This window comes from Aquarana catesbeiana, linkage group LG05 (genome assembly GCF_042186555.1).
Source record: "Aquarana catesbeiana isolate 2022-GZ linkage group LG05, ASM4218655v1, whole genome shotgun sequence".
In the NCBI taxonomy this organism is placed as follows: Eukaryota; Metazoa; Chordata; class Amphibia; order Anura; family Ranidae; genus Aquarana; species Aquarana catesbeiana.
In genome coordinates, this window is record NC_133328.1 from 528,531,196 (window position 1) to 528,550,516 (window position 19,321).

The window sequence follows — 19,321 nt, forward strand, 5'->3', positions numbered from 1 at the left end:
CCATTTTTGTTTTTGTTTTTTTTGTTTTACAGACAGCTGACGTCATGCTCCTCGTGGAAAACTGGTCTGTTGAAAAAGGGGCGCGGCTTGCTAACCATCCAAGTGCACATGCCCAGGAAACGCGTCCACTGCTGATGACGCCATCCCCCTGCAGCCAGCTGTCTCGTGTGCTCCAAGCCTCGCTCTGAGGCTGCTCCTCTGTGTACGAAGCCGGCTTATTATACCCGGAAGAGCTGTCTACACCACCACGGCAGAGACTGTCTACTGGCACAGGACCGGAAGCGCCATCCTTGACATTTATTACCATGCTTGTTTTAACTACTTAAATGTGAGTTTACCTTTGTTTTATTAAAAGCAATTTTATTCATAAAAACGACTGCACCCAGAGGCACCTCTCCACTTGTTGTCTTTCAGCCTCGAGAATATGGTTTCTTTCTCATCATGATGGCAGCCCTGCTTGCTCCTTCTGGACGTTTTTACCCTTCCACCCCATTTTTTAGTAATACATAGACCATTGGTCTGTGCCTGCCATATGGATTGTCATTTCTTTCTTTTTATTCATTGAATGACTTTTGATACATTATTTGTGTAGAACTGATCCCGTTGATTTTCTGAGTTATTGCGCATACACTTGCTCTTCTAGTCACCATTCTGCTGGGAATTCTGCTTGCATGGGCATATCTATTAGCCACTGTTCGTGCATGCACATTTCTATTAGCCAAATATCTGGTAGTTATTCTCTGACACTAAGTATCTAAAAGAAAGCTTTCAACAATGAGCATGAATTTTTGAATTGCCCTGTTTATACTCTTCCTCACTTTTTCCAATGACCTCAATATAGGCGAAATTAGCCAAAAAAGTCTGGGAATAATTTCAGAAAATACAATGTGCTAGAAGAAGAGAACTGTATACACTGAAGGTCATTTCTGAGAGAAAAAAAATCAAATCAAGGGTTTATAGCTGACCTATGTCATTACCACCTAAATGCAAAAGTAAAATATCGGGGAGAGGGGGTAAAATGTGATGAAGCACGCCTAGTTTAAAAAAAAAAAAAAAATCACCCCGTAACAGGCCCCATTTGCCACACCAAAAAATATGGAATGATCCTGAATGTAAACCTAGATTTTCAGAGTATACCCTTCTTGCTGCTATTCTCTGAGGCCAGATTATAAAAGAGTCTGACTATCTATACAATGCAGGCCTGAAATAGTGATTTAAATTATACTGTTAGGGCGAATGTATAACTTGTAACTAGTAGATTTCCACCTGCCTATTCTCTTAATAGTGCTAGCTTCTAAAGAAATTTTGGATGCTGCATCTGCTCCTTGGCGTCTGTGCACTGAAAACCGAGCCATCGAACACCGCCGATGGCTCAGCTCTCTCAGCTCCCCGAGTGGAGAGCTGCTGCCTGTCAGTCAGCAGCTCTCCTCTCTGCTCCTCCATGCTCATTGGAGCGCTGAGCTATGGAGGGGCGGGGAGTAGCCGTCTGTCTCTCAGCGGCTTACTAAGGATGCTTTATTAGGACCAAACGTCAGGACGGGCTCTACTGATGCCACTGCGTTGCTTTGATTTTATCCATGCATTTAATTTCTTCTCAAATGTGAGTGACCATTTTAGCATTTTTAACCACTTCAGCCCCGGAAGGATTTACCCCCTTCCTGACCAGAGCACTTTTTGTGATTCGGCACTGCGTCACTTTAACTGACAATTACACGGTCGTGCGACGTGGCTCCGAAACAAAATTGACGTCCTTTTTTTCCCACAAATAGAGCTTTCTTTTGGTGGTATTCATCTCTCCGATTTTTTTTTTTGCGCCATAAACAAAATAAGAGCGACAATTTAAAAAAAAAATGCAATATTTTGCTATAATAATTATCCCCAAAAAAATATATATAAAAAACATTTTTTTCCTCAGTTTAGGCCGATCCGTATTCTTCTACATATTTTTGGTAAAAAAAAATCGCAATAAGCGTTTATTGATTTGTTTGCGCAAAAGTTATAGCGTTTACAAAATAGGGGATAGTTTTATGGCATTTTTATAATTTTTTTTTTTTTTTACTAATAATGGCGGCGATCAGCGATTTTTATTGTGACTGCGACGTTGTGGCGGACATGTTGGACATTTTTGACACATTTTTGGGACCATTGTCATTTATACAGCAATCAGTGCTATAAAAATGCATTGATTCCTGTATAAATGACACAGTGGAGGGGTTAACCACTAGGGGGTGGGGAGGGGTTAAGTGTGTCCTAGGGGAGTGATTTCTAACTGTCAGGGGGATGGGCTGGTGTGTGACGTCACTGATCTCTGCTCTGATGACAGGGAGCAGAGATCCAGTGACACTTGTCACTAGGCAGAACGGGGAGATGCTGTTTACAACGGTATCTCCCCATTCGTCCTCTCCGTAAGGCGATCGCGGGTATGCCCGCGGCGATCGAGTCCGCGGGACCCACGACCCGACTCACGGAGATCGTGGCAGGCGTACACGGTGGCAAATTCAAAGTAACTTACAGGTACATTACTTTGCGCAGCCGTGCCATTCTGCCGACGTATATCTACAGGAGCCGGTCGGGAACCGGTTAATAAATGTTTTACATCTAAACGGAATCACACTATGTGGCCCAATTTTTTCTCCTTTTGCTATACTTTGTCATACTGGGAGGAACTGCTCACAAATTCTGGTTGCTATTCATATGGTGGATACTCACTGATGTCATAATCGTAATGGATCCACACCCGATTCGGTCTAGATTGGAAGTCGTGGTTGCTGTACCTCCTTGGGTGTGTTACATCAAAAGCTTGGTTGACTCATCAGGCATACACCTTGTTGGGTTCAACCTGTCTGATAAGACTCTTTTTTTACGGTGGTGGATTATCTACAGACAACCAGTTCACACTCATTTATAGTCACCATTTTGATGTAATACATGGACTATATGCACTTTATATACACTATAACTGTTGATCTACACTTCATCAATATTGTGGTTTAATAATTTTATTGTATTTGCACTTATATATACCCCAATTTCCCATTGGGATAACTTCACAGTTTTTTTCATTGCATTAGCGCTGCACTATACTATCTTATTTGGTTTACTTTTTCACAGGCTATCTGATGTGCTGGTAGCTACTATTTTTTATTTAAGACAGCGTGGTTTCTTTCACTTTTTTTTTTATACTCTCAGCGGCTTACTGACAGGCTGAGACAGGTATCAGCCCGGGGCAGACCCAGACTTTATTGTCGTGATGATGCTGTGCCTGGACTGATTCCAGTGACTTCAGCAGAAAGCAGACTTCAGACTGCTCTCTGCTGAAATTGGGTCACAGGAGTGCAAAACGAATTGCACTCCTGTGACCCATTGGAGAAGCCCAACCAAACAAGCTCAGGATGGACTTCTCCTTTAATGGAAACTTATTGGAAAGAATAAAAAGATAATTTCCCAACCTGGGACCAATTATTGAATATTCCTTTATTAGAAAAAATAACCTCTGGAAACCCAAAACCAGACTTACCATCTTTACCAGCTGGAAAGTGCTTATAAAGTTATGTTTAAGACCTACATGTGCACCTACAGGTGTATTTAACACGCCATTTTTGGCATAGTAAATATGGTCTTTAACCCTTCTCCAAAAGCACCTAATAGGGTTGGTTGAATGGTTCAGCCTGAGCATGAGTTGATGATCCCATTTTTTCAATAAAGTGAAGTTTTTTGACTACATCCAGTGTGCGGCATCCAAATCTTCTCCTCCATTCAAGCCGGCTGAGCATGAGTTCAGGCCGAACATTGGCTGTTTGCCCGTTCTAAGAACATTATCAGGGCGTTCGACTGTTTGTTCACCCCGCCAAACAACCACAATGCACTGCACTTCCGCACAGTGCATTGGAAGCCCTGATTGGCTGAAGCAATGAAAGCTTTGCCCAATCAGGGCACAGAGCACTGTCAGAGCCATGATTGGAAACTGTCATGATGACTATCCAATCATGGCTCATTGCTCTTAGTCCCACCCCACACTATAAAAATATTCTCCCCATAGCGGCCATTTGTAGTGTGATATTGGCGTGGAGAGACACATAGAACAGGGCTCTGTTCAATTCTATTAGCGAGTTAGTGTGTTAGTATGTTATAGTGTGCTTTTGCGATTCTATTGTTACATAGTAGGTGAGGTTGAAAAAAAAACATAAGTCCATCAAGTCCATCCTATGTGTGTGATTTTATGTCAGTATTACATTGTATATCCCTGCATGTTATGGTCGTTTAGGTGCTTATTTAATAGTTTTTTGAAACTATCGATGCTCCCCGCTGAGACCACCGCCTGTGGAAGGGAATTCCACATCCTTGCCGCTCTTACAGTAAAGAACCCTCTACGTAGTTTAAGGTTAAACCTCTTTTCCAATTTTAATGAGTGGCCACGTGTCTTATTAACCATCTCAATACAATGCACTTTCACCCCCTTCCTGCCCAGGCCATTTTTCAGCTCTCAGCGCTGTCACACTTTGAATGACAATTGCACGGTCATGCAACACTGCACCCAAATGAAATTTTTATGATTTTTTTCCCCACAAATGGAGCTTTCTTTTAGTGGTATTTGATCACCTCTGCAGTTTTTATTTTTTGCGCTATAAACAAAAGAAAAGGGACAATTTTGAAAAAAACACAATGGGGGTTATTTACGAAAGGCAAATCCACTTTGTGCTAACCAAAACAGCAGGCTGCTGTTAATCTCTGTATGCAATCAATTAAACTGTATACTGATACCCCAATAGTGAATAAAATCGCATAAATTTGTATACACACTAAAAACCTTGTGCAATAATAAAGGGTATTGAGATCTTGTGCAAACAAAAAGCAATGTGCAAAAACAATTTCATATAAACAATAAAGGTGAGTATTGCAAAGAAACATTGAATTCATATAAATAAAAATAAAAGATGCATCCTTAATATATGTGCAAAAAGTTGACATATAAAGTGCGAGTGCTATGGTGACCTGGACCTGGACATCTCTATTCAATCAAATCAAATAAAAAATAAATAATATAAATAATATAAATGATAAATAATATAGTATCCCAACAATAGTGATCCTAAAATACTGTGCTTGATCTGAAGCCAGAACAATGAATAACATGCAAATGAGTGCAGCAACTTAAAGTGCAATGTGCTAATATCCTTTAAGGTGCAAACAAAAAGCAGTTCTAGTGCTCAAATAAACAGAAGTGGGGTGTCTGGGGTGCAATTCACTGTGTCCTCTTCGTGCATAACACACTAGTGTGTTAACTTTTTTTCATTGATACATATCCCCAAGGGCAGTATCCAGACCCCCATAACCATTATATGCTCAATTACTTGCATATAAGCCTTCAAAATGGGCACTATTGCCGTGTACACATGAGCGGAATGCCCGTCAGAAAAAGTCCAATGGTAGCTTTTCATTGTATATTCCGATGGAACCAATTCCTATCGGGAATCCGACGTACCAAAAACGACGCATGCTCTGAAGCAATTACGAGATGGAAGCTATTGGCTACTGGCTATTGAACTTCCGTTTTCTAGTCTGGTCGTACGTGTTGTACGTCACTGCGTTCTGGACGGTCAGAAATTGGTGTGACCGTGTGTGTGCAAGACAGCTTGAACGGAAAACTGGTCGTGTGTACAGGGTATTAGATTTTTACAGTTTGGGTCCCATAGCCTTCAATGGGGTTATGTTATTCGATGTTCAAAAGTCAAATCACAAATAGGGATGGGCCGAACACCCCCCTGTTCGGTTCGCAGCAGAATTTCCGAACAGAGGAAATGTTCTAACCTCAACGGCAAACCCTATTGAAGTCTGAGTGCCGAACAGGAAAAATCAAAAGTGCCCATTTTGAAGGTTTATATGCAAGTAATTGGCCATAAAAGGGGTATGGGGGTCTGGGTACTGCCCTGGGGGACATGTATGAATTAAAAAAAAACAACTATCGTTTTTTTTTTTTTAGGAGCAGTGATTTTAATTATGCTTAAGTGCAAGAATAAAAATTAAAAATTCCTTTAAATATAGTGTCTGGGGGGTCCCCTGTAATGTGGTGCATCTGTAGCATGAATAAAACATGCTACAGCAAAAATGACATTTCTAAAGAAAAAATCCATTCAAAATGACTCACGGTTACAACTGATGCCACCTGGCTATTGAAAAAATAAAGAAAAAATTGGTGTGGGGTCCCCCCCTCAAATCCATACCAGATCCTTTTCCGAACATGCAACCCGACAGGTCAGGAAAGGAGAAGGGACGAGCGAGCACCACCCCTTCTGAACCATATCAGGCCACATGCCCTCAACATGGGCATGAGGCCTGGTATGGTTCTGCCCCCCTGCCCCAGAGCACCTTATTCCCATGAGGACAAGGGCTGTGATTGTCGGTCTGCGGGCGAGGGGGCTTATCGGAATCTAGACGGCCCCTTTAACAAAGGGGCACCCAGATCCCACACCCCCCCCCATCTGAATGGGTATCATGTACATCATTCAAGAAGTTGCAAGAAGCAGTTTTTGAAAAGTCCTTTATTAAAATGAAAACAAAAAAATGGTGTCCCTCAATGTAAATCCATCGTCAATCACAGCATCCGCCGGAACTGAAAAAAATAAAACCGCTCACACCTCCTGGGAGGCCTTCTGCCGTATGCCCACTCTGCGTGTAGGGGCGGGGCCATCCGGCTACCTCACTCGGTGGCACCGCCTCTTCTGACGTCATGTGATGTCAGAAGGGGGCAGTGCCAATGCGTGACTTAGCCGGGTGGCCCTGTCCCTTGTCTATATAAGAAATGTCAAAGCGCAAAGTGGGCATACGATGGGAGGCCTCCCAGGAGGCGAGGGCGGTTTTATTATTTTCTTTTTTTTTGGGTCTGGCGGCATCGTGATTGAAGATGGATTTACAAGGGATACTATTTTTTTTATTTTCTAATAAAGGATTTGTTAAAACCGGTATCTTGTGGTTATTACTTTTTGACACTTTTTTGGTGAATGGGTAGGGGTACGATGTACCCGATATCCATTCACTTGGGGGGGTGGGATCTGGGGGACCCTTGTTAAAAGGGGCTTCCAGATTACGATAAGCCCCCTGCCCGCAGACCCTGACCACCACAGCCCAGGGTTGCCGGGAAGAGGCCCTTGTCCCCATAAACGTGGGGACAAGGTGCTTTGGGGCTAGAGGGGCCCCAAAGCACCCACCCCCCCATGTTGAGGGCATGCGGCCTGGTATGGTTCAGGAGGGGGGCGCGCACTTGTCCCTTCCCCTTTCCTGACCTGCTGGGCTGCAAGCTCGGATAAGGGTCTGGTATATACGTTGGTGGAACTCCACGCCGTTTAAAAAAAAAGTGTTCTTTTTTTGGGGGGGGAAACACATTGACAGCTGATGACATATTGGTTGTTAAGAACGCTGCAGCCGGCTTCCCGGCCCCGCTCCTTAACAACTAGTTTACACTGCATCCTGATTGGGCAAAGCTTTGCCCAATTAGGGCACAGAATGCACTGTGCAGCGCTCAGTGCATTGCAGGGCATTTGTTGGGGTGAACACCCTGCAAATGCGGATGTTCAGCAAATGGCCGAACAGGCTAATGTTCAACCCGAACTCATGCTCGGGCCGAACTATTCGCCCATCCCTAACCATGAACCGAACCGGGGGCCCATCTCTAGCACTTAATAGTCTTCCCATTGTAGAAAGCTCCACACTGACAAAACATAATGTATATCATGCCTTTAGTTTGGCAATCTATATGTTGTTTAACAACATGTAGGTTGCCATTGGGTAACATAAATGAATTACCCTCCATTAGGGATGGGCCAAACACCAGCCGTTTCGGTGTGCACCAGAACACCTCGAACAGACAAAAAGTTCTAGCGAACATGCGAACCCTATTAAAATCTATGAGACACGAACATGAAAAATCAAAAGTCCTCATTTTAAAGGCTTGTATGCAAGTTATTGCAATAAAAAGTTTATGGGGATCCGGGTACTGCCCTGGGGGACATGTATCAATGCAAGAAAAAGTTTTCAGGAGCAGTGATTTTAATAATGCTTAAAGTGATACAATAAAAATAAAATATTTCTTTAAATATCGTGCCTGGGGGATCCCCTTAGTCTGCCTGTAAAGTGGCTCATCTGTGCGATGTGCAGAAGAGTGCCGCAGCAATAATTACATTTCTAAACTTGCTCGTGGCTGTAATGTATTGCTGGCTCCCGGCAATATATATAAAATAAATGCTGTAAGGTCCCCCCAGTCCATACAAGGCCTTTTGGGTCTGGTATGGTTATTAAGGGGAGCTCCATGCCAAAATTAAAAAAAAAATTGACTTGGTTGATGAGGACAAGAGCATCTTTCTGACAACCCTGGCCATTGGTTGTCGGGGTCTTCCAGTTTAATGTGGTCCCCCATGTAATTTGTGTGTGTGTGTATTTGTATGTGTGTATATGTATATATATATACAGGGCCACAAAATATATATACCGTATTTATCTGTGCTGCCTCGAAAGGGGACAGGGAGGGGGCAGGACGATCACCGTCTGTTTACTCGGCGGTGTCTGTAATAGGAAGTCCCATCTCCTGGGCTGTCATTGGATGACTGTTCTGTCCATCATAGGAGGCGGGACTTTGTATTAAAGAGGCTGCCGTATAAACAGGAGATTCTCCTGTATGTAATTTGTTGGCGCTCATCCCTCCCTGTCCCCTCAAAGGCTACAGATGGTCATCAATCAGGTTGCACTGATGGCAATAGTGAGGCTGCATTCAGAGGCTGCTTTCATAGCAATGGTAAGGCTGCATTCATGGCACATGTGAGGCTGCATTCATGGCAATGGTGAGTGGCAATTCATGGCAATGGTGAGGCTGCAATTCATGGCAATGGTGAGGCTGCAATTCATGGCAATGGTGAGGCTGCAATTCATGGCAATAGTGAGGCTGCAGATGGGCACTGCCCCCTTTTTTGCTTTACAGTTCTTTATTAAAAATTTAAGTTTTTTCCTGAAACTTCTCTCTTAAAGTGAAGGTGCGTGTTATACGCCGATAAATACGGTATGTCCAAATAACACGCCCAAGCTCATCCTTAGTCCTGAGCGGTGCTCAGGGATTCGTTGGGGGCCACAAAAGATATATATATCTAAATAACACGCCCAAGCTCATCTCTTCACCACACAAAGCCATAAAGGCAAGAGAATTCTTGTTGGGCAGTGTATTAGTGCTCGGACGAACACATTTAGACCGAATTTTAATGGTTGAAAGAATGTCAGGCAAAATGGTCGACCCTCACGCATGTTCACTTCATCAAATTTGGCCCTCTTTGAAAAAAGTTTGGACACCCCTGCCCTACCCATTCACCAAATAAAATGTCAAAAAGTAAAAACCACAACAGATAGTTTTTGACAATTCCTTTATTAAAAAAAAAAATGTCCCACGATGAACATCCATCGTCAATCACACCGCCCGACGGACCCAAAAAAATAGAAAAGATAAAAAAAACTCTGCCTCCATGGGAGGCCTCCAGGCGACTGCTGTCTTTTTGCTTTGACAGCTCTTATAGGCAAGGGCGGGGCCACCTGCTGAGGTAACTGGATGACCCTGCCCCCCTCTGAAGTCATATGATGTCACATGACACCAGAAGATGGCGGGGTCACTTGGTTACATCACTGGGTGGCCCCGCCCTTGCCTATATAACAGCTGACAAAGCCTAGAGACAGCAGTCACTGGGAGGCCTCCCATCGAGGTGGAGCTTTTAATTTCTTTTGTATTTTTCGGGTCCATCGAGTGGCATGATTGAAGATGGATGGACATCGTGGGACACTTTTTGTTTTTTTTTTTTGTTTTTTTTTTTTTAATAAAGGAATTGTCAAAAACTGTCTGTTGTGGTTTTTACTTTTTGACATTTTTTTGGTGAATGCGTAGGGGTACAATGTACCCAATACCCATTCATATAGATGGTCCCCGATGTTCAACTCGATCATCGGGTGTTCATTTGTTTGCAGAATTTGGCATTTGTGGCAAATTCGAGCGCAGGCAGTGTAGTATATATACAGCATATACAGTGCAGTCAGTGGGGAATATATAATACAGTGCAGGCAGTGTAATGTGTGTAAAATATATATATATATATATATATATATATATATATATATATATATATATATATATATATATATATATATATATTACTATAGTTCAAAGTATATAGTGCAGTCTGTATAGTGTGTATATATAATACAGTTCAGAGTATATAGTGAAGTCCGTGTAGTATATATAATATGATATTATATAATACAGTTCAGAGGCACGCCTGGAGGATGAAGTCTGGGATGGGTGCAGAACCAGAGGAATGGACTGTGGTGTCATGGGCAGTGGAGAAGGGCAGCTGCAGCCAGGAGGGCTGGCAGGGCCTGAAGATGGCTTACTGGGCTTAGTAGTCGCATGTAGGACAGCTAGCACCAGAGACTTTCTATTTTGGTACACTATAGGGGCCTGCAAAGGGCAAATGCTAAGGCCTGGCTGAGCCGATGTCAGGCCTAACCATGCGGTGCTAGCTGTGCCTGGGAGCTTATGCAAGTAGAGTGCTGGGGGGCGCTGAGGAGTGATAGTCTGCAGTAAGGGTTGTGCTGGAGGAAGAGAAGCCTGTATATACCTGAGAGTATATAAGTTGTCCCAATTGATTGCTCTAAAATTCACCAATTGATCGTTCTAAAATTCACTGGGCATCACATACTTCCTATACCCTATCCAAGTTCAATCCCCTCAATAAAAATAAAAACAAAGCTAATGTACTGTTCATTGCCTTGGATTGACTGAGGACTGAATGCCGGACTGCGCAGGGTGACAGGTGGGCCACAACACTCAGGGTTATAATATACAGTGTGTATGTATATGTGTGTGTGTGTGTGTGTATATGTATGTATGTATGTATGTATGTGTGTGTGTGTATATATATATATATATATAATATTACTGTGGAGAGTATATAGTGCCAACAGTGTAGTATATATAATACAGTGCAGAGTATATAATACAGTGTATTGAAGTGGTTAAGGGGAACCCTATGACAGAATTATGAAAAAACGGCTTGGGATCCCCCTCAAAATCCATACCACGCCCTTCGGGTCTGGTACAGATTTTAAGGGGAACTCCATGCCAAAATGTAAAAAAAATTGGCGTGCCTCCCCCCCAGCAAGCAGCCTGGCAGGCCAGGAAAGAGGGACGGACGAGCAAACACCCTCCCCTCCTGATCCATACCAGGCCTCTTGCCCTCGACATGGGGTGGGTGCTTTGGGGTGCCCCCAAAGTCCTTTGTCCACATGTTGATCGGAACAAGGGCCTCTTCCTGACAACCCTGGCCAGTGGTTGTAAGTGTCTGCGGGTGGGGGGCTTATCGGAATATGTAAGCCCCCTTTAACAAGGGGGCTCCCAGATCCTGCCCCCCCACCCCTTTGTGAATGGGTAGGGATGGTCAGAACACCCCCCCGGTTCAGTTTGCACCAGAACAGCCAAAATATTCTAGTCTATGGGACACAAACATGAAAAATCAGTGCACATTTTAAAGGCTTACTGTATATGCAAGTTATTGCCAAAAAAAGTGCACAGGGACCCGGGTACCCTGTACTGTATTATATATTCTTCACTATATTATATATACTACACTGATGGCACTATATACTCTCCACTATATTATATATACTATACGGACTGCACTATATACTCTGAACTGTATTATATATACTATATGGACTGCACTATATATTCCGAACTGTATTATATATGTAGCGGTACCCCTGTAAGGGCTGCTAAGTGTTGTGGCCCACCCGTCACCCTGCCCAGCCCGGCATTCAAGTCCTCAGTCACTCCAAGGCAATGAACAGTACATTAGCTTTGTTTTGTTTTTTTTGTTTTATTGAGGGGATTGAACTTGGATGGGGTAAAGGAAATATGGGATTTCCATTGAATTTTAGAATAATCGATTGGGAGGACTTTTAGAACAAAGAATTGGAACAACTTGTATACCCTCCTGTATATACAGATCTCTCTTCCTCCAGCACAACTCTTACTGCAGACCATTATTCCTCAGCTCCTCCAGCACTCTTCTTGCTTGAACTCCCAGGCACAGCTAGCACCGCATAGTTAGGCCTGACACTGGCTCAGCCAGGCCTTAGCAACTGCCTATTGCAGGCAGGAACCGTGGGCACCTTTTTAGTGTAGTAATGAACTGTATTATATATAGTATACGGACTGCACTATATACTCTTAACTGTATTATGTATACTACACGGACTGCACTATATACTTAGAACTGTATTACATATACTATACGGATTGCACTATATACTCTGAACTGTATTGTGTATATACTACACTGACTGCACTATATACTCTGAACTGTATTGTATATACTACCCTAACTGCACTATATACTCTGAACTCTATTATATATACTACACTATCTGCACTATATACTCAACTGTATTATACACAGTGGGGACAGAGAGTATTCAGTATTAGCCATTTGCTAAAATAATTTAAGTTCATTTTTTTTCCTCATTAATGTACACACAGCACCCCATATTGACAGAAAAACACAGAATTGTTGACATTTTTGCAGATTTATTAAAAAAAAAAACTGAAATGGTCCTAAGTATTCAGACCCTTTGCTGTGACACTCATATTTAACTCAGGTGCTGTCCATTTCTTTTGATCATCCTTGAGATGGTTCTACATCTTCATTTGCGTCCATCTGGGTTTGATTATACTGAGTGGACTTGATTAGGAAAGCCACACACCTGTCTATATAAGACCTTACAGCTCACAGTGCATGTCAGAGCAAATGAGAATAATGAGGTCAAAGGAACTGCCTGAAGAGCTCAGAGACAGAATTGTGGCAAGGCACAGATCTGGCCAAGGTTACAAAAAAAATTCTGTTGCACTTAAGGTTCCTAAGAGCACAGTGGCCTCCATAATCCTTAAATGGAAGACGTTTGGGACGACCAGAACCCTTCCTAGAGCTGGCCGTCTGGCCAAACTGAGCTATTGGGGGAGAAGAGCCTTGGTGAGAGCGGTAAAGAAGAATCCAAAGATCACTGTGGCTGAGCTCCAGAGATGCAGTTGGGAGATGGGAGAAAGTTAAAGAAAGTCAACCATCACTGCAGCCCTCCAACAGTCAGGACTTTATGGCAGAGTGGCCCGAAGGAAGCCTCTCCTAATTGCAAGACACATGAAAGCCAGCATGGAGTTTGCTAAAAAACACCTGAAGGACTCCAAGATGATGAGAAATAAGATTCTTTGGTCTGATGAGACCAAGATAGAACTTTTTGGCCTTAATCCTAAGCGGTATGTGTGGAGAAAACCAGGCACTGCTCATCACCTGTCCAATACAGTCCCAACAGTGAAGCATAGTGGTGGCAGCATCATGCTGTGGGTGTGTTTTTCAGCTGCAGGGACAGGATGATTGGTTGCAATCAAGGGAAAGATGAATGCGGCCAAGTACAGGGATATCCTGGACGAAAACCTTCTCCAGAGTGCTCAGGACCTCAGACTGGGCCAAAGGTTTACCTTCCAACAAGACAATGACCCTAAGCACACAGCTAAAATAACGAAGGAGTGGCTTCACAACAACTCCCTGACTGTTCTTGAATGGCCCAGCCAGAGCCCTGACTTAAACCCAATTGAGCATCTCTGGAGAGACCTAAAAATGGCTGTCCACCAATGTTTACCATCCAACCTGACAGAACTGGAGAGGATCTGCAAGGAGGAATGGCAGAGGATCCCAAATCCAGTTGTGAAGAACTTGTTGCATCTTTCCCAAAAAGACTCGTGGCTGTATTAGATCAAAAGGGTGCTTCTACTAAATACTGAGGAAAGGGTCTGAATACTTAGGAACATGTGATATTTCAGTTTTTCTTTTTTAATAAATCTGCAAAAATGTCAACAATTCTGTGTTTTTCTGTCAATATGGGATGCTGTGTGTACATTAATGAGGAAAAAAATGAGCTTAAATGATTTTAGCAAATGGCTGCAATATAACAAAGAGTGAAAAATTTAAGGGGGTCTGAATAATTTCCATCCCCACTGTATGGAAGAGACCACAGGATAGAGAGAAAAAAGAGAAAAGGAGAAAAGATGGAGATGGGGGCCTGGCGGCAGGCAGGAGAGAATTCTCCTCAGCTCGCTGTCATCCCCTCATAAGGGACATCCCATCTCCTGCAGCCAAGGTCTCCACATCTTCTCAAACTTTCTGAGGTTGTCCTGTCTAAAATACAACACTCTCTCGCTCCAAACCATAGAATTGATAGCTTCAATCCAGTTCTCCACCGTTGGGGGGGGTCTGAGCCTGCCATTTCTGTGCAATTAATTTTCTCGCTTGGAACAGACATCTCAACACTGCTTCGGTAGTACCGGGCAGTACTCTATCTTCTTCCAAGCACCCTAATAGGCATGTCTTGGCCTCAGGTTCTAATGAGCTCCTAAAGGTTTTATTTATCCTGGTAATTATCTCCCCCCAGTATCTAAAGAGCTTTGGACACTTCCATACCATATGAATGAGGTCTCCTGTCGCTTTGCACCTGGGGCACTCATCATTTTGTTTCTATCCGAGTTTAAACATTTTTTGGGGGGTATAATAGACTCTATGGATTAAAAACATATGGGAAAGCTTCTGCGAAGGGGAGATCGCGACCAGTGCTCCTTGTTCTAAGATCTTGTCCCATTGTGCCATAGTTATTGTCGCTACATCTCTCTCCCACCCCTCTTTAGTCTTAAGAGGACCCACCACGCTTATAATTCTCTCCCCCAGACTAGCATACATCTTAGAAATTAAACCTTTAGTAGAGGCTGAATTGATGATTTTCAGGAGTACGGGGATCTGGGTCCATTCTATAATTTGAGACCTGAACTGTGCTTAAATGGCATGTCTAATCTGCAGGTATTTATAGAACGCCTTGTTTGATATGTTAAATTCCCGTCTTAGATCTAAAAAAGACTTTATAAGGTTGCCCTCGTATAACTGAATCAGACGGCTAATACCTAGCCTTTCCCATTCCCAGGGTCTCTCTATACCCCTTATTTCAGCCAAGTTTTTGTTATGCCATAAAGGGGTATATTCTGTTACCCCATTGTACCCCATTAGTGCCTTCGTTACCTGCCACACTTTACTAACTAATTTTATCGTCGGGCATCTATGAGTAAAGGGGTCTGCCTCTAATGCCTCCACTAGTGTGTTGTGTGGGACCCCCTTTATCATCATTCTAATATTAGAATTCCCGCCACCTAGGGTTCCACAGCCCACTAGGTGTTGCAGCTGAGATGACAAAAAATATAGTCTTGGGTGCGGAATCACCATACCACCATCTTTAATCGGTAATTGCAACATTTGCAAACTCATCCTAGATTGGCCCTTTTTCCAAATGAATTCCCTAAAAAGGGATTCTATTTTCTTAAACCACTTTTGACCTATCCAGGTCGGAGAATTGTGAAACGTGTACAATATCTGCAGTAGCCATATCATCTTTATTAAATTACCATGCCCTGCAATGGGGAAATGGTACCAAGTGTCTCCCCTTTTGTTTTCATTTCAATAACAATGGGGCTAAGTCATTATTAGCACACGGGTTTATATCACTCGTAATCCAAACACCCAGGTATTTCAACTTGGCCACTACGTTCAGGTGGGAAATTCCCAGTGGTATCTGATCACCAAATGGGTCGATCAGTAACAAAGCCGACTTATCCCAATTGATGACCAGACTGGAAAAGCGCCCAAACTCACCCACCATTTGTATCACTGGGTTTAGCAAGGTTTCAACGTCCCCAAGAAAAAACAGGACTTCATCTGCAAACAGTGCTATCCTGTCCTCTTCTAGCTGGCGCCGGAACCCCTGTATGTCTGGCCTTGATCTAGTCATGATTGCTAGGGGTTCTATTGCTAGGGCGAACAATAGGGGAGACGGGGGACAACCCTGTCTCGTCCCTTTTTCCAACTGGAACACTTCCGAATATTCGTTGTTAATTTTAATTTTTGCTCTTGGTTCATTATATAGTAGCTTCACCCAACTAATAAAGGAGGGGCCAAACCCAAATCGAATTAGACTAACTTTAGTTTTTTTAGTTTTTTAATTCATTAAAGTGTATTTTTTCCAAAATAATTGAGTTTGAAAGACCGCTGCACAAATACAATGTGACATAAACGATGCAACAATTGCCATATTATTCTCTAGGGTCTCTGTTGAAAAAAAAAAAAAAAAATATATATATATATATATATATATATATATATATATATATATATAAATGTTTGAGGGTTCTAAGTAATTTTCTAGCAAAAAATACTAATTTAAATTTGGAAACAAAAAGTTCCAGAAAAGGTCTGGAAGTGCATATAATTAGATCAATGAATATTCTCTTACTGCTGCAACCGTAAAAAAATTGAAATACAGAATATCAAAGTGCAAATCTTTCACTTATCCCTAGTTGTTGATAAATACAGTCCTTACTAAAGATCTATTGTTCGTCTTGTCGTTTGACATTCTTGTCTTGCCCCCAGGAGGCATATCATCTTGGGCCCCTTCAGTTCAACTGCTTGTGTTTGTAGCTGCTCTGTTTTGTCCTTATTCTTTTTTAGATTTTAAATATCTTTTTGACATATTTTATTGTTATATGTTAAAAAATCAAACAAATAAAAATGAAGAGAGAAATGCGAAACCGCTTATACACTGTCTCTTTAAAATTTTCATTTGCTGTGCTTTGTTGTCTAAAAAAGCTCAAATAACAACTAAAAACATTTTAAAACTAAGTAAACAAAAGTTGTTTTTTTTTGTAATTTCTTGGTACCTCTTGGAATGTCAATATTATGGTATTAAATTTCTTTGTTTGCCTATTATTTCAATTTCAAAGGTATAGTAATTTTCCATCCCCATTAACCCAATTCTATTTACAGATATAGTGAGATTTTGTTGATGTTAAACTGGCAATCTTTATCTAGTGCACTGGATTATAGAGGGCACCTCCTTGGTGAGTAATTATTTTACTTGGTTAATGACATACCAGAGTGTTTGGTATACTACACTATAAGTTTTCATTTCTTATATCCCTTGCTAAGTGGGAAGGTAATAGTATTGTGGAATGGAGTGAAACCTGTTTGTTGTGCTCTCGGAATGTCCTTGGAGTATCACTGCAGTGATATTACCTAGGGATCTGGGGAGGCTATGACTGACCTTACCATTGTGGGGGTCTTTATATTATGTAAAAGGCAGCATGAACTGGTGGTGGAGCACAGCGATGGAGCAAATTTTTCTGCACATGCATTTTGATTCAAACACTCATGTTTGATGCACTTTCGTCATTGTGGCTGATACACAATATTGGTGGACTTTCATATGATTTGCATTCATTTATGTATTTAATTTATATATTAATTTCTGAATTTCTGACTTGGTGTAATATATATATATATATATATATATATATATATATATATATATATATATATACATATTTTTTTTTTTTTTTTTTTTCACTTCATGAATTTATAATTGTATGATTTCTCTGTTTTCAATTGATGATCACTTATATAGATTGTGTTTATTATCCTTCAGATTACATGGTTTGGGTTGCGGTGCAATATTATTTCATATAACATAAATATACAGACTTCAGGCCATTCAGAAAGCACATCACGCTTCACGCATGTGCAGTAGGGAACTGGCTGTGAAGCCGAAAAGCTTACCTTACCACGAATGGCAGTGGCAGCAACCACAAGAGTGATGGAAACATCAGCTGGGGTGCCGACATCGCTGGATTCCAGGACAGGTAAGTGTCCTAATATTAAGCCTAGGTTCATACTTTTGCGATGCGGGAACCAGCACGATTACAGCGTTGGTTACCGCATTGCATCTCTCCCGCGGGTAGTTCACACTGCCCTTTGTGAACCGCTGCAAGTGTCAATACATTGTTAATGACACCTCCAGATCGGGTTACAGATCACAGTGTGAACTGTGAACTCACACAGGAATCAAATCGCATATGTGAGAACACCAATGCGATCCGATTCCAGTGTGGTACAAAAAAAGTCCCTGCACTTTTTTTCTGTGAATGCAATGCGAGTACAGGCATACAACTGTATGGCTGAACTGGCATTGCACAGACATTGCATGTGATCAGCACCGCAGTGTGGGTGTGAATCACATGCGATGTCTGTGGTCGCACAAGTGTGAACCTATACTAAAAGTCAGCAGCTACAGAATGTGTAGCTGCTGAATTTTAATTTTTTTGCTGGGGGGGGGGGGCGGAACTCCTCTTTAAGTGGTATATTTATGAAGAAGTGAAAGTGACATTCACCAAACATTCACTTCAGGTGAACCATTGTTTGTTTTAAATTATAGTGATTGATTCAAAATTCAAATTCACTGCTTTATAAATTTGCTCCACTTAGTGTGCATGATGTGATATGTTAACCATTGCAAATGTGTATCCATTTTTATTTTTCAAAGCCCCCTATAACTGTTTATTCTAAAAGGAGATTTGTTTGCTGCTCTAGAGATGACTCCGTAACCAATGGATACACTTTCCTAACCCATTGTTCAACTGTAACAAGTGCAACAAGTAAAACAGCTACACAGAATTTAAGACTTCTTCAATCTTCACATTCAAGAATGGAATGTTGTCATACATTTTGTTTTTTTCAGTTAAACAAATAATAGCTTTGTCTGGTAAAGGCTTTGAAGTGATCTAATTGTGAGTTGAGTACACACCCTTTGCTTGAAATTGTGACAGGTGTAACCACTGCTCTGTACCTTCATCTGAATGTCATAAAGACGTTGACTACTTCACAGAACACTTCAAACCAAGAACATTGTAAGTGTTGTTTGTATATTACCTTTGCTGTTTTAATATAGAATGCATGTATATCATTTTTAACAAGCAATTTCCTCTTTTTTTTTCTCACCCTCTCTTCCAGCAGATAGAATGACAATTGTGCTAACATATAAGAGTCTACTAATTATGGCTACTGTATTTTGTCTTCTCTTAAGCCTGATTTACAATCAAAAAACAAAAAAGGTAACATTAATAGACTGATAATTTTTTTAAATGTAATTATTACCTTAGCCCATTATCTGCTGTATACATTATTATAGCCATGATTTAACTGGACTATACCTTCCACCTCCATTCATAAGGTGCCAGTAGGTGTATAAATGTATATTAGACATGTTTGTTAATTGTAGACTTCGGGTTCATGCACTCATGTGTGATAACAGGCAGTGTGTTGCAGGCATGACTATAACTTTGACTTGCTGGTGATACATGTACATGCAGAAGGAAAGC

At 41.6% G+C, this 19,321-nt stretch overlaps 1 protein-coding gene across 2 annotated transcripts in view; it reads left to right on the plus strand.

The window, feature by feature from the left end:
- Window positions 1–18,708: 18,708 nt before the first annotated feature.
- The window catches only part of LOC141145227 (NXPE family member 1-like), a 452,066-nt gene continuing 451,453 nt past the window's right edge, over window positions 18,709–19,321 (plus strand). Inside the window, exons 1-2 of one of the 2 annotated variants that reach the window (XM_073631731.1) lie at window positions 18,709–18,850; window positions 18,957–19,054. In XM_073631731.1, coding sequence (XP_073487832.1) covers window positions 18,962–19,054 — 93 coding nt within the window. In that variant the 5' untranslated portion in view covers window positions 18,709–18,850; window positions 18,957–18,961. Of the gene's footprint in view, window positions 18,851–18,953; window positions 19,055–19,321 lie in introns of both variants that reach the window. The other variant, XM_073631732.1, reaches the window with a different exon arrangement.